Source organism: Lutjanus erythropterus, chromosome 5 (assembly GCF_056507025.1).
Source record: "Lutjanus erythropterus isolate fLutEry1 chromosome 5, fLutEry1.hap2, whole genome shotgun sequence".
Lineage (NCBI taxonomy): Eukaryota > Metazoa > Chordata > Actinopteri > Lutjaniformes > Lutjanidae > Lutjanus > Lutjanus erythropterus.
Genome location: NC_139321.1, coordinates 18,758,489 through 18,778,360, shown reverse-complemented (window position 1 = coordinate 18,778,360; position 19,872 = coordinate 18,758,489). Strand labels below are relative to the sequence as shown.

General features: G+C 39.4%; 2 protein-coding genes across 2 annotated transcripts; both read left to right on the top strand.

Moving 5' to 3' along the window:
* The first annotated feature begins 5,705 nt into the window (after positions 1–5,705).
* On the top strand, positions 5,706–12,759 carry LOC146326703 (high-affinity choline transporter 1-like). Its single transcript, XM_084719023.1, has 8 exons — positions 5,706–5,914; positions 7,772–7,885; positions 8,731–8,886; positions 9,609–9,757; positions 10,070–10,213; positions 10,978–11,131; positions 11,212–11,429; positions 11,509–12,759. The coding sequence occupies exons 1-8, from the start codon at positions 5,731–5,733 to the stop codon at positions 12,070–12,072; spliced, it is 1,683 nt and encodes a 560-aa protein (XP_084575149.1). The 5' UTR covers positions 5,706–5,730; the 3' UTR covers positions 12,073–12,759.
* Positions 12,760–13,825: 1,066 nt separating this feature from the next.
* On the top strand, positions 13,826–17,932 carry ttc9c (tetratricopeptide repeat domain 9C). The gene is made up of 4 exons (XM_084719022.1): positions 13,826–13,983; positions 15,099–15,456; positions 15,720–15,902; positions 17,396–17,932. Exons 2-4 carry the CDS (start codon positions 15,120–15,122, stop codon positions 17,551–17,553), a joined length of 678 nt encoding a protein of 225 aa, XP_084575148.1. The 5' UTR covers positions 13,826–13,983; positions 15,099–15,119; the 3' UTR covers positions 17,554–17,932.
* The last annotated feature ends 1,940 nt before the right edge of the window (positions 17,933–19,872 follow it).

The window sequence follows — 19,872 nt, the reverse complement described above, 5'->3', positions numbered from 1 at the left end:
ATTTTTTTATTTGCTTATCTGTTATTTCTTTTTTAAATTTTACTTTTATGCTATATGTGTGTATGTGTACATATATGTATACATATATATGTGTATATACCTTTTTATTATCATTATTCTGCTTATTTATTTTTATTCATTTTTTTATTGTTTGGACTTGTGCTATCTATTTTCTTTTCTTTTATGTTACGTTGTCTTGTCACACCCAAGGTAACACTTAAACTGTGCAAGAGCACCATAGGTCTGGGGAGGGAGAGAGGGGTGTTCACTTAAGTTCATAAAAATGGTAAAAAGGAAAAGAAATTGTACTTTTGTATTTGCTGAATGTCTCTGACTTGCATTCTATAAATAAAATTGATTAAAAAAAACAGCATGGCTGGCTCTGTAAGATGGAGGAGACAGAGGGAAACTTTAGGTTTCTTGAAGAAAACCTGCCAGCGAGCAGGTTAGGCTCATGGATTCAGTTCCTAGAGTTTAAATTACCTCTAGAGTTACCCTCATCTCAAGCATAACAAGTACAGAGTTTCCATTAAATCTGCTTTCTGGAATACAATCCAGGAGCATATTGTTTTCAGGGTAAAATATCATAACTGTACTTGAGGGGACTGGAGGGAAGAGGGGCCAAGGAACTAATTTTTGCTCCAAGGGTACAAACCAGTTTCATGCAGCCACACCTATTGTGCCTTTTAGTCCCTGATCTACCAAAAGCCATTAAAAGATTCCAGGTGCAGTGTTTGTTAATGAGCTCAGTACCTATCATCAGCCCAACACATATTTGCTTTGTCCTTATTTCCAGCATCTTTTTTTATTATTTAAAAATGAAAAAACAAACTCTTCCCACACGTGGATAAAGTAAGTTTGGCACAGAAACACAGTTTTACCCAGACATAATCATGAGCCTTTCCTGACTAGACAGATACACCACTGTCAACTTTGCTTCCATTTTCCAAACTAGATAAACAGAGGCAGCTGTTTTATAAGCGATGTCAAAATTATCAGCAGCTATCCATGGAGTTGCATTATTGATTTTCATGCATTATCTATAATGCCTCATTTTTTAAAGGTTGGAGAGCCACATCTCCATCTAATGTTTGCTAATTGGTCCAGTGTATTTCTGACACGACTGAATAAGCTCAAGTGGATGTTTTGCAGGCTTAAATCTTGTGGTTCCTCATTTCCTTGGTTCAAAATACATTGGAGAAAAAGATAATTGCTGTAGATTAAACTACTCTACATAGAGTGCCTAACCATTAAATATCTACAGCAGTAAAATTCAACAGAAGCATTACTGCAGCTGTATCCAAAAGCATCATATGTAATAGTAAAATGTTGAAGTACTTTTAGTACTTTTATCTTTGATACTTTAGTAAATTTTATTGATAATACTTCTGCTTATGTAAGGATTTGAATGCAGGACATTTACTTGTAATGTATTATGTTCACAGTGTGGTGTTAGTACTTTTACTTAATTAAAGGATCTGAGGACCTCTTCCACCACTGTTAGAATAACTATTGTGCACATCAAAATTACAGCTATCCTTTCTCAATATACTCTTCAATTTAGGTTAAATATAAAAGGATTGGGCTAATAAGAAAGATGGATTGGAAGATTTTGTTTGTTTGTTTGTTTGTTTGTTTGTTTGTTTTAAAAATCCAGATTATACAGTAAAAGCCCTGACCAAAGAATTTCCTGTTTTCTCTCAGCATGCAACTAAGGTTGGTTCTAGCTGAGGGAAAATTAAAACACCCACACACCAGAAAAGGCTATATGACTTCATGGAGAAGGAGTGAAATATAAATTATACCAATCTCTCAGTTAACTCTTAGGGCCTGCCTATGATAAGCTCAGCCCATCCCAGGGAGACAATCCAGCTGGATGAGTCTACATTTCTTCACACAAACAGCCCTGCAGAGACACAAGACTGGTAAGTTAATCAGAGAGTGATATTCAGTTAGCTGACTGATTTGTTAAAGTCACTGATGCATTATAATTATGGCTGTCAAAGTTAACGCGTTAATAATGTGTTAACGCAAATTCCTTTTAATGCCACTATTATTATTATTATTATTATTATTATTATTATTATTATTATTATTATTATTATTATTGTTATTGGTTTTTTATTTTATTTTATTTTTTGACGCGCCATTAGCGCACGTTCTGTTCTACTGGCCTGAGTCAATAGTTTGAATAAGAGGCGAGCTTCTGTCAACCGACAGTGTAAACAGGCTTGTCTGTTTAGGCAACTGACCTAATACAAAGAAACAGAAGTGTAGGAGGAAGGAGACGAGCGAGTGCTGATCGAGCTGCAGCTCCACCTGAAACCAGGTAAAAGTAAAAATAAGGCTGACTCACAGCAGAGAGAGAGAGGGCGTGTGAATATGGACAGGTGTTACTGCATACTTCTGTGGCGCGTCTCCTGTTCCACTTTGATTACTTTTAAATATTGAATTACTTCATACCGATTGATCATAACAGCGAGGGAGGAGAGACGAGCTGCAGAGAGGAGGGAGGGAGAGGGAGCGAGTGTGTGAAGTACCGGCCGATATAAAAACTTTATTAATGATGAATCCTGATGTTACTGTACAGTTCTGTGTTTTAAACACTACAGATAAAAAATATCTGTCGCTGCAAAGACCAAACTGACTGACACTGGTCTCCGCCACAAAACGTTTGTCGCTGCGCTGCATTATTGTAAGTCATGATGAAGAGTCCAGACTCTGTCCCTCCTCTTCATCTCTTCGGTGTGCAGTTTACAGCAGTGGTGGAAAGAGTACTGAAAATCTGTACTCAAGTACAAGTACTATTACATTGCTAAGATATTACTCAATTAGAAGTAAAAGTACTAGTGTTAGAAAAATACTTAAGTAAAAGTACAAAGTATTCGTCAAAAAAAATACTCAGAGTATTAGTTACTTTTAACCGATGATGTCACCATCACCTCTCCTGACTAGGGCTCTAAATTTTGTGTTTTGCTTTACCAATAGTTAAAACACTAACAATCAATTTTTATTGGCTGTTTTTTTGGTTTTTTTGCCTTTTTTCTCTCATTTCAAGTTTTTATTTCCTTATTCAGCAAACATCTCCAGCATACAAAACAAAGCTAGATGAGGTGCAGTTACATCCACAATTATTGATTAAATACCCATGAATACATTTTTAACTGATTAAATTCTTATGAAAAATCAATTAAAGATCAGTCATTAACATACTTTTGTTATTTTGTTTTGTTTGTCCATATGTCCTGGTTTTCATTGGCTTTTTTGCTATCGAATCATTTTATTGGCTACAAAAATGAAGATAAAAGGTCTGGATATTAATTGAAATTGTACTCAGTACTCAACTATGATTTTAAATGTAACTAAGTAGATTAAAAGGCGTAATGAATACTTAAGTACAAGTAAAAGTACAGACTTGAAAATCTACTCATAAAAGTACAAGTACCCCAAAAAACTACTTAATTACAGTAATTTGAGTATTTTTAATTAATTACTTCCACCCCTGCCCAACAGTTATATAAAAATAACACCAACACATGGTCTAACTTAACCCATTGGTACTGGGCTAAGATGACCAGTGCTACCAGTGAAATCTTGATTCCACACTGGGTAAATTTTAACCCAGTGTTCTTTAGTGTATGGGTGGTAGCCTCATGGACCTTATATTGATGCATGTTCCTGTAAATGTTTAATTAAGTTTGCGTGTTATCCCATGTTCCCCTAGTATTATGCACCTATTATTAGCAGTGGTGTCAGTGTGGCTAAGTGACATTACTTCTCGTGTGAACAGAATTTACTCTTGTAGGCTACATATAGTATGCAATTGTAACTGACCCATGAAGGCTGATTATCTGCAGGCTGCCTGGTCAGTGTGGCTGCTGTGGAATAATCTTCCCCCCTTGTGAGTTTTGGGAAGGTGGTGAAAAAGATAGTTTCAAGTCTGCAGGGCTCATGAACGAGGTGTACCCATAAAAATTCCAGCTAACTTGCCCAACTGGTTAAGCGGTAAAAGAGGAACAGCTCGGTTGACATATCTCACATATTTCATATGTAAAGTATGTAAGTGGCAATTTGCCAGTGGTGCTCAAAGGGCCAGAAAAATTGAAAATTTTAAAAATTCAACAGCAATGTGACTTTCCTGAATACATGACATGGTTAAACAAGATAATCTACAAACCTTGTTGTGAGCAGTTTCATGTGATTGTTTTCTGTCTACCATCAGCCAGCTGCATCACTGTGCAGAAGAAAGCACAAAGTTCAGTTGAATTTCTTGTTGAGGTTATTTTTGTTTTGATGCTTTGAGCACCACAACCAAGCATCCCATAGTAGCATTGTATTAAAGAGAAGGCATACATCGCTACAGTAATTCATACCAAAACAATCTAGACCGAAAAATAGCTCTACAGACGAGAGAAAAATATGTATCAAGAATAAAAATACATATCAACAACACCATCCCCTCATATTCTCTCTTACAACAGTTCTTGTTTTTGTGTGTGTTGACGGTGAGAAAGTGAGCGGTAGAGAGTGACTGTGGATGCAAGCTGAGCAGAGGGAAAAGGGGAGCAGTGAAGCTGTCCGTCTGGCAGGGGACAGTTTTTCAGTTTCCTAACGGCTGCCAATCTTTATGACAATCAGCTCCACCTACATTCAGGGAGTACTATCTGCTAAGATCTACCTGTGTGCATTGTGAGGGAGTAGCTCAGCCCCACCCTTGGTCAAACAGGGACACAAGGGGGCTTTTCACACAGCATATTCTTAGCTCAGGCATTAAGTGAAGCCCAGGGTTATACGATTCTCACTGCACTTTCTCTAAGTCTGGGTTATACTGTATGTCCATTGCCGGGTTGCCAAGTCTGGGTGACAAAACCAACCCATTGGTAGGTCAAACCAGCCCAAGAGCATATGCACGTGAGTGTGCATGTGATGTGTGCCTCCTCTGTGTGTGTATGTTTATCTGGAGTCAGTTTGGTAGGGTTTAGGTATAAATAAATTATTTCATTTAAAATACAGATGCATATGTATGCACATTATTAATGTAATTTGCATGCCAAATAGGCTCACCCAACCAGCAGACAAAAAAATTATCCCCCTGCAACACTTCAAAAGCAGCTCAATAGAGTGCCTTAGTCACACCCCTTCTGGTGACCACCATGGCGCCTAACGTCAGAAAAAATATGAACTGTTGTCAATGGCAACAGACAAATTGTTTTTTGATCCCACATGAATTGTTCCACAAATTACACGTTTGTCAATTAAAAACATAAATTTACAAGTCAAGAAAGTCGCTGTTAGTCATAAAATTGTTGAAGTATCAGACTGTGAAGGTACGTAATTAGAAATATTACACACCCAGAAGTTGTGGAAGTGCCTGTGTATTTTCATACTAGGATGTAGTTCACACAAAACTAAACTACGACAAACTGAGACTGTCTCGACTTGTAAAATTCTTGACTTAAATTGCCAATTAACTTATATGGAATTTGTGGCATGGTTCAAACAGAATCAAAAAATAATTTGTCTCTCACCATAGACTACTGTTCAGATTTTTTTCCGAATTCAGGTCCCATGGGACACACTGAAAGGGGCCCGACATAGGCACTCCATTCTGCGAGAAAAACTAAGACCTAGCAGCCCTGGTTGCAACATGATGATCTAACTGAACTCAGGTCCTGCTTGTTATAACATGCTATGAACGCAGGAGCAGAACAATTCTTCAGTCAGTGCACGATGGGCCTGAACATCCCAGGGCTGGTGGTGATGGTACTCTTCTACCTGATGGTGCTGGGCACCGGCATCTGGGCCTCCATGAAGTCCAAGCGGCTGAAGGACAGCAGGCAGGGAGACCGGACAGAGATCACTCTGCTGGGCAACAGAGGGATCAGCGCAGCGGTGGGAGTCTTCACCATGACAGGTAAGTTTGTGATGGGGCAGCTGAAAAAAAAAAAATTTGAATAAGTAGAAGAAGTACTTGCAGGTAACATCAATGTGTGAAAGAAATTTTTATTTAAAGTTTAATTTTGAATGCAATTTGAATCATATATAACTCAAACATTTAGGGTTATTTAGCAATGCCAAATGAAAATCAAGAATTAACAGAACAGAACTTTTAGAATTTGTATAGAATTTGCCTCTCTACAGGGAAATGAGTGGGTGCAAAGTACTGATAAATTAACAAAATCATTCAAAACCTTCTGCTTAGTTTTATATTGCAGTGTATTGTTTCTTGAAAGTCTTAACATGCTCAGGTAAGTACAAGTGAATGAGCTATTTCATGGAACATTACAACTCTATAGTATGTGTGCAGACGGTAGAACATCACCCAAAACATTATACATATACATATAACATGTAACAAATGTAACTGAACTTTTTTTCAGAAGTCACACTCCTATATACAATACTTGTACGTAGGATCACTGTCAGTGAATGCGTGCTAGTACAACCTTCCTGCAGCTCAGTGCTCCTCCTCCCTGCTTCACCCTTTCTGTCTTCAACATATGGCCTCACTTCATCTGATATCTGATATGAAAGCAGAGCCAAAATACTGAGCCTGTGGTGTGTAACTTGTTACGTTGTAACTTAATAACAGTTTTGAAGCAGCTATTTGTCAGTTGATTCGTTTGTGAAAAGCATGTTAAGATGAAAAGACATCCATCTTTCTGGATGTAGTTCTTGATAACCGTTATCGGTGTTGCAGCCTTTAACTTGTATCACTCAGCACCTTTTTGTTGTATCATACCTAATTATTAGGGTGGGGGGTTAATCGTAGGTCCAGTGTGCAAGATTAACAGGGATTTAGAATATGACAGGAATGGAATATAACATTCATAAGAATGTTTTCAACAGTGTATACTCACCTGAAATGATTGTGTTTTTGTTACCTTAGAAGGAGAGGTTTATATCTACAAAGGGCATGGGTTCTCTTCGACAGAGGTCGCCATATTGCACCGCCATGTTACTACAGTAGCGCGGAAGGAACAAACCAAACAGTGGCTCTAAATATAGCCTGTTGCATTTTTTGCAAGTTTCACACCCACTATTCTCCTTCACATTTGTGGAGAAAGGTAGGGTGAAGCAAGAGGTGTTCAGCTGGTTGCAGTCTACAGTCTCACGTCCTGGGGAGGATAAATGCACAGGCTGGCTACAGACTAAGGCTCCACGTATGTCAGGGCCCCTGAAAGGCCAGACTATTTTTAATTTCTTCATAGACAAAAAAGAGAAATGCGACCTTGTTGGGTAGATGGAGGCTATATCCATCCAATCAGTTGCTGACCACATCATACAAAGAGTAGTCTAGGGGCTGATGACCACTTTAGGCTGGACATCTATTTGCTTTCAACTACAAATCTGCATACACCCCTGCTATGCATCATGGCTGCCTTGTGCATGCTGTGTTCATTTGGAGTGATAGTTGTGCACATCCCCAGAAATTAACGCTACGCCTAAGTGAACGCAAACATGTGGTTAAACAGCAAGTACATCCTTAATCCTTATTCCTAATCTGCCACTGCTCACCACAAGATACCACTAAATCCTACACATTGTGGATAAATTAAAATGGTGTATAAAACAAGGCTGTGTTGAAGTGGCACAGAATTCTGTATCCTACTACATTTTTTATTTTGCAATTCTCACAGGTCAGTTTAGCCTAAACAGAGGGTTACAATGTAAACAGTTATGCTGCTGCAAATCTGTCTCACAAATGTAGGGAATATGTATGTATGTATACAGTAAATGTATGTTTGTGTGCGTGTGTTTGTGCGTGCAGCTACATTTGTCGGAGGGGGCTTCATCGTTGGTCTGGGGGAGGCAGTGTACACTCCAAACATGGGACTGACCTGGGCTGTCATGCCACTAACAGGAGCTTTCTCTTTCATTGTTGGTAAGACACTTTTTCACTTTTTCTCTCTCTATGATATTGAATATCATCAGGGATGTGAACTGTACTCTACTGTATATATTGTACATTAATGACTGCCATAGCATATATGAAAATCATCCTGAAGTTTGCTCATGATACAGTCAGAGGTGGCAAAAGTACACACATTCTTTACTCAAGCAGAAGTACAAATGCTTGTGTAAAAAAAGGTAAATGTAGAGGTACTGACTTAACTTCTTAAGTAAAAGTGAAAAAGTAAAAAGTAACAATCTTTAACAGTGTTTTTCATCTTGTCACATCTTTTACATTTTTTTTGTCATTACATCTTTTGCATCATTTTTTTGTCCAGTTACGTCTTTTCTGTCTTGTTTCGTTTTTTTACTTTTTTTTTTTTTTTTTTTGAATGAATCATATTTTTTAATGTGTTCTTGTCCCATCCCTTTAGGTTAATATCAGTCTTGATGTTGGGGAAATAATCATAAATTTCTTTCAAATGCTCTAAAAATAAAGTAACAGGTCTGTTTTGAAAATGTAAGGAGTAGAAAGTACAGATATCTGTGTTAAGATGTAAGGAGTTAAAGTAACAAGTTGTCAGAAAAATAAATACGAAGTAAACTACAGATATCTGGAAAGTCTACTTAAGTATTTGTACTTAGTTACTTTCCATCTCTGGATACAGTCATAGTAAGTTTGCTTAACAGTCAGGAAATCTCCCATGGTCCTTTTCTTGACTATTTTTCAAATAGGTGTCCTCCTAAATCTTACATACTTGACCTTTAAATAGAGAAAATGCATGAATGCATGCGGTGACAGAAAACTGTCTCGTTTTTTATCATCCAATTATTAAGGTGGACTGTTCTTTGCCAAGATGATGAGAGACAGAAAATATATGACAATGATGGACCCGTTCCAGATCAAGTATGGACATTTGATAAGTGGAGCTCTGTCTGTGGCGCTGTTGATATCTGATGTAATCTGGGTTACAGGAACTCTAATTGGTTTAGGTAAGTGACACTCCTGTCAGTTTTCTCTCAGAGTCACATTTTGCAATAATACAGTTGCACGTTCTCCCAGATGTAACTAGCCAGCTAATGATTGATGTAGATCACTTAGCTAGTTAGCTAGCATTTTGCTACAGAACAAGTTAGTTCATGATTGATGTAAATTAGGTAGTCAGTTAGCTAGCATTTGGCTAACACTTGCTAACTTCAGATGTATACTGGTGCGTTCAAGTGGGGTTGTGCTTACCGCGTTTACGACATGAGCCAATTTGAACAGCCCCTTCATGTCATGTTCATTCACAAAGTGCTATTCATGACATCCATGTTGTAATTAAAAGTTCACGAGTCACATTTGAACCCAGCACATGCCACTTTAACAGGTCCCCTAGCAACACGTATAAAAGCTAAGGAGTTTTTGACTGCCTTTATATGACTTACATAAGTTAACGAGACCATCCATGAGATGATTGGTTATTTCTACATAGTTATTCTTAATACCTGCCACCGGCTTGGATTCTTTGTGTAATCAGATGGAACGAGCCTGAGTTTATTACATATATTATATTATATTACCCTTCTTTCTTCATCTTCTCTTTAAAATAGTGGAGCCTAGCATGCAACATATCTACATAAAACCGGAATTATATTTATGTGCACAGTGGTTGTCAAAGCAGAGTGAGGATTTATTCTGATATAGTCTTAAATGTTTTAAATTTACTTTATAGGGGCAACAATGAGTGTGATCCTGGATTTGTCATACACTCTTTGCATTTGGATCTCTGCTGCAGTAGCCATCATCTACACACTACTGGGAGGTCTCTACTCTGTGGCCTACACAGACATCATACAGCTAACCCTCATCTTCTTTAGTTTGGTGAGTTCCTTTCTTATATAGAGAATATTTTTTTCTAAAAGCTTATAATGAGACAATTCAACATCTTGAAACTTGTTAAAGCCTGTTTCAATGTTGGAATCAACTATAAACAGCTTACAGAAAGTTTTACCCTGAGGGATAAAATGAGAAATGTATGTTGCCTCCCTGGCATCCTGTCAAGCCTCTAACCCTCTGCTCATCGTGTACCAGCATGCAGCGTGGGTAATCTGAAACTGAACATCTGTCCCTTTTCTTTATCCATTGAATGTGCATGTTTTAAAATGTTTGTACTTGTACTTGTCTCCTCTGCAGTGGTTATGTGTCCCCTTTATCCTGATGAACCCCCATTCAGTTGACATTACCACAACCGCTTTCAACGCCACCTACCAGGCCCCCTGGATTGGTTCAGTGGACGGAGAAAGAGTGTGGAGGTGGATCGATAATTTCTTATTATTGGTAAGCACTACATTCAGGAATTTTGTACTGTCGCTTTGTTTTTCTGTACATGCTATCATCATTGACTACTGGGGGAATAGACCTTTTTTTAATGGTGGCCATATTGATGAGAAAAAGTTGGGTAACTTACTTAAAAGACTGTGTGCATAACCTCTCTGTATCTATCCCAAAGATACTGTTCATTATATACACAGGTTGTCTTACGAACAGTTTTCTTGCCCACCTGTTCCCAATTACATTAAACCACTTAGGCAAAGGTTTATCTTAAATTTTCATTTGAGAATCCCTTAAGAAAACTCAAGTTGGTTAAAAACACCATAAAGTTTTCCTTAAGATGTCATAAAAGAAAACCCTTTAATCTCTTAAAGTGTTTGTCCATAATTACTTAAGTGTTCAGTTATGCATTGCTCAGAGTTTTAACACAGACACTCCGTGTTAAAAGTGAAATAACTTGTGGAACATCAGGAAATGGCTGAACTTATAGTGACTGAATAGGAGGGGGAGATACCAAGACACGTTCTGAGAGTAGAGATTTGACGATAGCACCAGCAACTTTGTCCCATATATTATCATTAGCTACATTTCACAGCAGATTTCTTGCATTGAATTAATTTGGAAAGTGAGTATTCACTGTTATTTGTTGTGTGACATGAAATTCTTCTGAATCTGGTTTCATGGCAGCCATTAAAAGTGAAGCGAAAGGACAACAAATGGTCAGGATGACACACAAATATAGAAAGAGTGTTTTTGATTTGTTTTTTAAGGCTCTTGGTAACCTTGGATGTCAGGACTTCCACCAGAGGACCCTGTCAGCTTCTTCGTCAGCCACTGCCAGGATCATCTGCTTTATTGCAGCTCCCCTCATGTTCATATTTGGAATCCCACCTGTCTTGATAGGAGCAGTCGCAGCATCAACAGGTACAAGGACTGAATCAAATTGGAAGGAAAAATGAGACAGTGCTATTTTTTGTGTCACATTGTTACATTTTTGGTGTCAGACTGGAACATGACCACATACGGCTCCCCGTCCCCATACGAGCGTGGAGAGGCCAGTCAGGTCCTGCCCATTGCTCTGCAACACCTCACCCCACACTACATCTCCATAGTCGGTGTCGGAGCTATAGCTGCTGCTGTGATGTCATCAACGGACTCAGCTTTACTGTCAGCCGCCTCCATCTTCACAACCAACATCTATAAGAACATCCTGAGGACCAAGGTAGGAGGAGACTGGAGGGGAAGGAGAGACTTATGGGGTTTTTTTTCTGTTTCAGTTGAATAACTTTTTCCCCCTGCAGGCATCAGATCAGGAGCTCCAGTGGGTGATCCGTGCCACTGTGGTGTTGGTGGGCTTGGCTGGCACATCGCTCACCTTCCTAAACAACAGCATCATGGTTTTCTGGATCCTGGGCTCAGACATAACTTATACCATCATGTTTCCTCAACTCATCTGCGTCCTTTTCTTCAACATCTCCAACGGCTATGGCTCCATCATGGGCTTGCTAGTTGGTGTGTTGCTGAGAGTGCTGAGCGGCGATCCATCCTTAGGGTTGCCTGTTGTTCTTCACTTCCCAGGTTGCACTCTGGAAGATGGCGTGTACGTCCAGCGCTCTCCTGTCAGGACGATCTGCATGTTGTCCACCATCCTTACCATTTTGTTGTTCTCCTACTTGGCCTCACTGCTCTTCAGTAAAGGAGTGATTCCTGAGAGGTGGGATGTACTTAAAGAGAAAACTCCAAAACCACCACTGAACTTACTGAGCAGTGGCACCACCAGAACAGATGAGGAGGACAAAGCTGAAGTTCAAAATGAAACTGAATTAATGTTAACCACAGATCAGCAGGACATAATGGGATGCTAACATGTTTTGTACAGAGCTACATATGTCTGTTTTTTATACAGACTAAATACTTGAATACTTGCAAGAATTAATCAATGCAACAAGTGTTAGTGATTTTGTCAATACTTGACCGTTCGCTAAGCCCCACCCTCCTTAGTTGCTGTTGCTACATCTGTCAGGCTATCCTTTCTTGCACTGCACATTTGCAGTTTACAGTGATAACTGTGGCAGATTTAACTTCAAAGCTGGTTGTAACATTTGAAAATTTGGAACTCTTGGAGATGCTGCCTAGAATGATAAAGTGTTCTTCAGGTTTCCCCCATAGGAGAGCTCTTTTTTGTTCCTGGTGGAGCTTTTTATAAAGGTTCAATATCTCTAAAACTATGCAACTCACTCTAAAACAGTATAGATAGATAAATAGTACTACTGGCCAGAGGAAAAATATGTATCTTGATTTTGGGGTGAACTGTCCCTTTAAGGGTTGGACCTATGTATCATTTGGTGGTGTGGTTGATATCTGCAACTTTTTTTTTTTTTTTTTTTTTTACCTCTGCTGGATTACGGTGATTTGCTTTTTATGAATGCCCCTGACCAGTGCCTAAATTTAGACACTGTGTAGCTTTGTGCTTTGCACTTTACTACTGGCTGTGGAAATCACATGCACTATTGTACTGTACTTTGTATGCTACTGCTAAATGGTCATCGTTGTATGCCAGAGTCTCTATATGTCTGTTTGTGTTGTTGTAACTTGTAATGATGTTTTATGCTGCCATCTTGGCCAGGTCACTCTTGAAAAAGGATTATTTTTTTATTTCAATGAGGCTTTTACCTGGTTAAATAAAGGATATAACACACACTTATTTATTTATTTGCTTGTTTTTTGTTCATTTGTGTGTTTATGTAATGGGATGGGAGTGAAAGATTGAGGTCAACTAGTTTGAAAGCAGCAGATGGAAGGAAGGATTCAGGAAGGGAAAAGTTAAAAAGAACTTATGACAACAAAAGAGAAATCCACTTAACAGAAATAAAACCTGCAAGCCAGAGCACATTTGGAGTTTTATCTGACAAACAAGAAGTAGTAAGCTGGATTAAAAAAAAAAAACTTGGTGAAATCAGAAGAAGTTTAAAAAGAGGTTTAATAATTGCTGGATGCGTATCAAAGACACAACTGGAGAAAGCATTGAAAACTACAGAGTTAGGTGAATACCATGTGTCATGTTTTCTGCTTAAGAGAAGAACTCCAGTAAAGGGTGTTATTGATGGTGCCTTGTATGAATTTGATGCAGGGAGGTTTCTAGATTGTAATGGAGTAGTTGACGAGGAAACAGTTAGGGAGAACAGTTACAGTAGGAAGCATGATGAATGTTGTTTTTGCAAGGACAAGACCAAGTTCCCAGCTTTTTTGGCCATGGTAATTAACTGTGCTGCTCAGGCAGAAAGAAAGTCTGGGAGAATTGAGATTGTTGATGCTGCAAAAAAGTTTTTGGATGTTGGGGTAAATCACTGGTGGGGAGGTGCAGGGGCTGCTGAGAGAGGCTTTAAATGCCCTCTCAGCACCTAGACTAGTAGACTAGTTTACTGAAGAATGGGATGAAGGAGAGGATTTTTTAAAATGTATTTAATTTTTAATTTCTTAATTTTTCTTATTATTGTTATTAATTTAGAGAGGAATATTGGCACTTGAGTCACTCAATCCAGTAGAGGGCGGTAATGCAACGTTTGGATGCCAACCGCCTTTAAAAATCCAACGAAGAAGACGAACGTGTTCACGTTCTGGTAGTTCCTGGGTTCACCTTGCTGTGGCAGTAACGCTGCATGAAGTTGCGGTTTTGACCAGTTCTTCGTTAGAAAACACGGAAGCGCCTGGTAAAGCAGCGGAATGGTTGTCACCTGAGAGAGCTGTGCGTTGAGTGTCTTCAGAAGCGTGTAAAGGTGAGATGATATATCCATCTTATTGCACTGTAACCGGACCGTTAAAATGCGTAAAAAAAAAAAAAAACTGAACTGAGCAGAATGAGACTTACCTAGTGTGTGAGGAGGTGGAGTTAGCATGGTAACTTTGCTAGCCCAGTTAGCTGCAGCCACAAACCGTTAACGTTCCCCTGCACCGAACGTTCGTTAAAGTCCGTTGTAAATGTTCTTAAATGACGCTTTCTAATCGTGACGTCTGCTCCCGTTCAGCACAATCTGGACTCCGGCGTGGCGACAGCAACTAGCGTTTCTTAGCAACGCCGCAAATACAGTCAAGTTAACGACAGCAAAGTGGCTGTAGCGAAAAGGAAACACGGTAGTTAACGGTAAGTGTTCTTATAGAGGGCTGGAGGTGGCTGCTGATACATAGAATCAGAATTATCTTTTACTTTTAATGACTTGGTATCATGTTTCATGTATCCGGATGTAGTAAACAGAGGGACAAGATTTCAAAGTAAGATATCTCAAATTACCTCAGATTAAGACAGAGACCTGTACGAATGGCAGGTCGTTGCAGAGGTTCGTTATCTAATTTAGCAACCAGGACATAGTCAGACGTTGATACAGTGAGATATAACGACCCCAACGTCTCTTCCATTAAAGTCGGGGTAGTTGCTGATAACTTTAAGGGATAATTCAGCCAAAAATGAAAATTCAGTCCTTATCTACTCACTCTCGTGCCAGATGAACGTCAGGTCAAGTCTTAAAAACACTGCTGCGCTGCAGAATCTCCCAAAACGGAGGTTTTCAAACGGAAATGAAACAGCAGAAAAAGAAAAAAAAATTCGTCTCGTCTGGTTCAGTCCAGGTCTTCTATAACCCTGATTTGCTGTTCACTTGTGCGTGCACACGTCACACCACACGCCCCCAGTTCAAACACGTGGATGCTGCTGAAACTTTATTCAAATTAAATATAGAAACAAACAAACTTAAAAAAAAGACTCTCCAAAAATGTCTTGTTTTGTCTTTCCGCAGAAATATGAATAGGACCTAAACCAACATGTCTCATTTTGTATGTAAGGCCCTCTCACAGCTTTGTCATACATTCATTTATGTTTACTTGTTTATCTTGATAGCTGACTAGCTCCATTGCAGAAATGGAGGCTGGAGGAGGAGAGGACAGTCTGGATGTCCAGGGGGCGGCGGCAGCAGCAGAGCCAAGCTTTTCTGGACGTAGACAGACCTCCACAAAGCCAGTTTGGACTTTGCTAGAGGAAGCAGCTCAAATGAAAACAGAAGGGAACGCTTTCTACAGGGAGAAGAACATTCGCTCAGCCATCGGGCGTTATCACCGTGCTCTGCTGGTCCTCAGAGGCCTCGACTCTGATGTGATGACGTCAGTCAAAGGATTTGGACCCGACACCCCTGCCCTCACAGCTGAACAGGAGGCTGCACTGAGAAATACACAAGTGGACTGCTACAACAACTTAGCTGGTAGATAAAACATGACAACCATGCAAAATCCAAGGGGGAAAAGAGTGCTAGATTTGACTTAAATATATTCCAGGTTCTTTTAAAAACTATTGAAGTGGTAGCTCTTTCTGAGTTACTGTAGTCATCAGTTTTATATTGAGTGGTGCTCCAAGCGGTGACTTCCTTTATAAGAGAGCTTTTGACTGACTGCCTTATGAGGGAAATTGGCAGCTGGGTGCAGCATGTACAGTATTTTGTATTATACATATATGTATCTCTTTCAGTCTGTTTGCTGCAGAAACAGAATGTTGACTATGCTCGTGTTCGGGAGTACAGCCTGCGGGTCCTACAGTGGCGACCGGGTGATGTCAAAGCACTGTACAGGGCAGGAGTAGCCACTCTGGAGATGGGAGATGCACAAACTGCCAAACAGTATCTCACCCAGGCCTGCAGAGAGCAGCCTAATGGTAAGAAAAGAGCCAACACTTCAGGATCATCCTAACCAGGCTTAGGACATTGTCCATATGAATTTGGATAATTTATTCCATAGCAATGTCTCAGTTTTTCAGTGCAGTCTTACTCCTTGTCTGCACTGGACACGTATCTTCAGACCTCTATCAGTGTCTACACAGGATGCGTTCAACCCCTGTACTGTCATAGAAGTATTTGTGGCAGCTTCAGTGTAGTGAAATGACTCACAAATAGACTTTGGTCACAGCAAAACGCAAAAGGTGCAAGTGAAGCTGGGGCCGCTACATGGCCTGTATAAACAGCTGTATTGATTAAACTGGAAGCACCTTTAACAAAAGATATGCAAAGTGTCCACTGTAGACAGCCTGTTATGTTTGCATAAATTATTGGGTCACTATTACCATATAAGGACATTTAGATTGTATATCACTTATCAAAACGAGCAGTTAAACAGTGGTTTACAAGGCAGATGGAAAAAGGAAAAAGGATCATGGTATTGTAGGGTGTTCTTTTCTGCTTCAATTTCATCAGCGATCAAGATTGCATGCTCTGTTTCTTCAGGTATAACTATTCAAACATGGTCTGCAAGTTACAGGTAGCCTTCAGATGGATCAGAATGTAAATATTTCCTGTATACTCTCTGAAGGCTTCTGAAAACAGTCTGACTTGACTGCAGCTTTTTGTCACCACTTCCTGCTGTGGCCACCTGATCTCATCTACTTTCCAGGCGCAGTGCAGTTCAACTCAAACTAACCTATCATGTGGGTCTTCTTAAATGAAAGCCAACTGTCTAACCAAGTCAGTGCTAGTGTAGCTTACAGGAAGGAATGCTATGCTGCCTTCTGGTGGTCAGCAGTGTTAATAACTCCCATCAGTGACAGTGATCTACAAAACTGACTATTGTCTTGTCCATAGCAACACTAAAATACCTGTGTGCATTAATGACAGAATTCATGCTGACATTTGAAAGTAAAGTTACTTTCCCTAGAAACTAATTACTTTTATATCCCATAACTATTAAAGTAACTCAGTTACTCTTGAGAGAAGTAACTAATTACTAAGTTTCAGAACAGCATTGCTGATCAACAAGTTTTATCTTATCACTGATTAAATGACCATACAACTTAAGATACATTCTGTATTAAAAGTCTTTCAGATAAAAAATTTGATGCACTGTAAATTCATAGCTGGTAAAGATCAAATTGTAAATCGTATTCCTGTTTCATGGACTGCTTTATCAGCCAAACAATTAATTCTGTTCAATTTTGCAAGACCAAGTATGTGACATGTAACTAAAGTTTAGTTTTAGAAGGTTTTTCTGATTGTCACTCAAGGATTTGTGGCTCTTGCCGGATAAATCTTATCTATACACATAATATCTCTAGCATAATTCTGCAGATTCTCTGTCTCCTCCTGTATATTTGAACACCTGTGGGATAAAGGGAAGTATGCCTTTCCAAAACAAAACAACTTCATTTTTCTGTCACAGATGCCAACGTGAGGAAGCACCTGCAGAGGGCTGAGGAAAAACTGAATCGGGAGTTACAGAAAGAGAGGGCCATGTACCGAGGCATGTTTTCCTCCAGCCTGAATAGCAGCTCCGGAGAAGGGATTAACCACACCAACAGAGCTGGTGAGGGAGTTTAGCCTGCCAGCTCAAACAGCCAAAGGAAGCCTCAACCTGAGAGAGACTGTGTTCAACCTCAGCTGATCACAAACCAACTGAAGAATGTTCTCACATCTCGAATCACTAATCATATTTCTGTCTCCTTTAGCAAAGGAAAGATGTCGCTGCTGAAAATAGAAAGGAGAGGACAGGAGAGTTAGTTTCCTAGCAACACAGAAACAAAGCTATTTTTTTGCCCAAAGGAAAAAGAGTTTGGATATTCCACAATGTGTTTCTGAAAGCTATGTTCATGCACTACTCAGAGTTCTTGTTATGCCTTCATGATTGCAGTTGTCTGGTCAGTGCTGTGAATGTTGATTTTGTGAGTTTTCAAGTAAAATGGTTTTTTTTTATAAATAATGTTCGAGCTCTGACATCTTTTTAAAAACCCATTTCATTGTAAATGATCATGCAGATATTTCAGGTGTAGTACAAGTTTTGTTATAAGTTTCTTTTATTAATAGTAAGCCTTGAGAAGTCACATTTTGTCTCATAACTCATCAATATTTTAATCATTCAATATTTATTTGAAAATCCTGAGCACAATATCAAGTTAAAGAGTATTTGCTTGGTTTTGGTCATTATCTGGCCAATATGATTGTACTTCAGAGGCAATATTGCCCATAAACAAAGAGGAATATCACATTCTCACAATAGCTATAATTACTGAACAAGTCACAGAGCAGCATGCAGAAGGGGAGTGTACACGTACACATTCATACTCATGGTTACAGGAGGATTCAACCAATATGTAATAAAACTGCTTATAGCCAATATTATGAGCTCATATTCAGCATCTTTAAATCAGAAGGAGCCAAAAATAGTGTTCATGTTGAGATGTCAAATCCTTTGCAACAGCAGTCACACTATGAAAGACTCCACTGAAATAGTTGTTAAAATGTTTGTAGTTTTTTGCAGCTTCTAAATGAAATCACATACGCCAATCAGCCACAATATTAAAACCACGCTAGACTCATTCACGACGGACCAGGCCTGCACAGATTTGATTGCAGTACAATGCATGCTGGTTAGATTTGTGTCTGACTTGATCCCGATTTGCTCTGATGTCATGCACACATAGGCAACGGTAACCAGGCGTCGCAGTTACTCTCCACCAGCTGCAAGACCAAGGGCATGATGGGAAATGGTCGGCTGTCATCTGATCAATGAGCTAACTGGCTCTGATTGGCTCTTAGTTTTGACAACAAACAGTAAGTTTTGTAGAAAATCCTAATTTTCTGTGTAACTAATATTTAACGCTAGATATATAAGCCTTATGTTGTGCGATGAAAGTTTGTTAGTCAGGTAACAAGCATATGTTGTGTGGTTGATAATAATAGTTATTTACATATCACTTATCAAAACACGTCACTATAGAGTACAAGGCAGACATACAACAAACAAATGATCATGGAAAAGTCTGCTTCAATGTAATCAGTCAAGAATATAATTATTTCTTTAGCTACAGCTGACTCAGCACATTTGAACGTGGTGTGCGAACTACAAGTAGCCTACAGATGGGTCTAATGGTGTTCTTTCACTTTCTGTATATTATTTGAAAGCTGGAAACTGACCCACTTGACTGCAGCTTTTTGTCACCACCTCCTGCTACAGCCGCCTGATCTAATTTACTTTTCAGGCGAGGCGCAGTTCATGTCGAGCAAGTCTAGTGTGTAGATTATCCATCTAGGCAGGGACTATAAAAGACATCTGAATGTGTCTTGTGGTATATGGCACCAAGAACTTGGCAGCACATCTACATCTCCTGCAAGTCGCAAAGTGGCTCTTCCAAGGATCAGACATGTTGTTCCAGCACGTCCCACAAACGCTCAGTCAGACTCAGATGTGGGGAATTCAGAGGCCGAGTCAAGACCTTCTCACACCTTCTTCCATTGCTACATGGTCTCTTTCTACTGCTCAGATGCCAATTGTAGGCACTTTTGGCAGTGGACAGGGGTCAGCAGTCGGTCTCTAAAACACTTTGCTCAATTGAGACTGAGTACAGTCTGCCACCTTTTGTTGCTAAGACTGAGCGGAAACAATTAGAGACTTAAAAAAAAATCATTGCTGAACTGATCCAAAGTCTTTAGAGCGACCCTTCATATTGGAGCAGTGATTATGTACTTACTGCTGATGAGAATAGGAGGAAAACATTGTTTGCACAAAGGTGTGTCCTTGAAAAATGTGAGGTGTGTAGGTTTGTTAGGGGTTCTCGCTACCATTCAAGGAACTACTTTGCATTTAAAAATTACCGGTATGTGATGAGATCTCCCATTGTCTGGTATTGCAATACCTGGGAC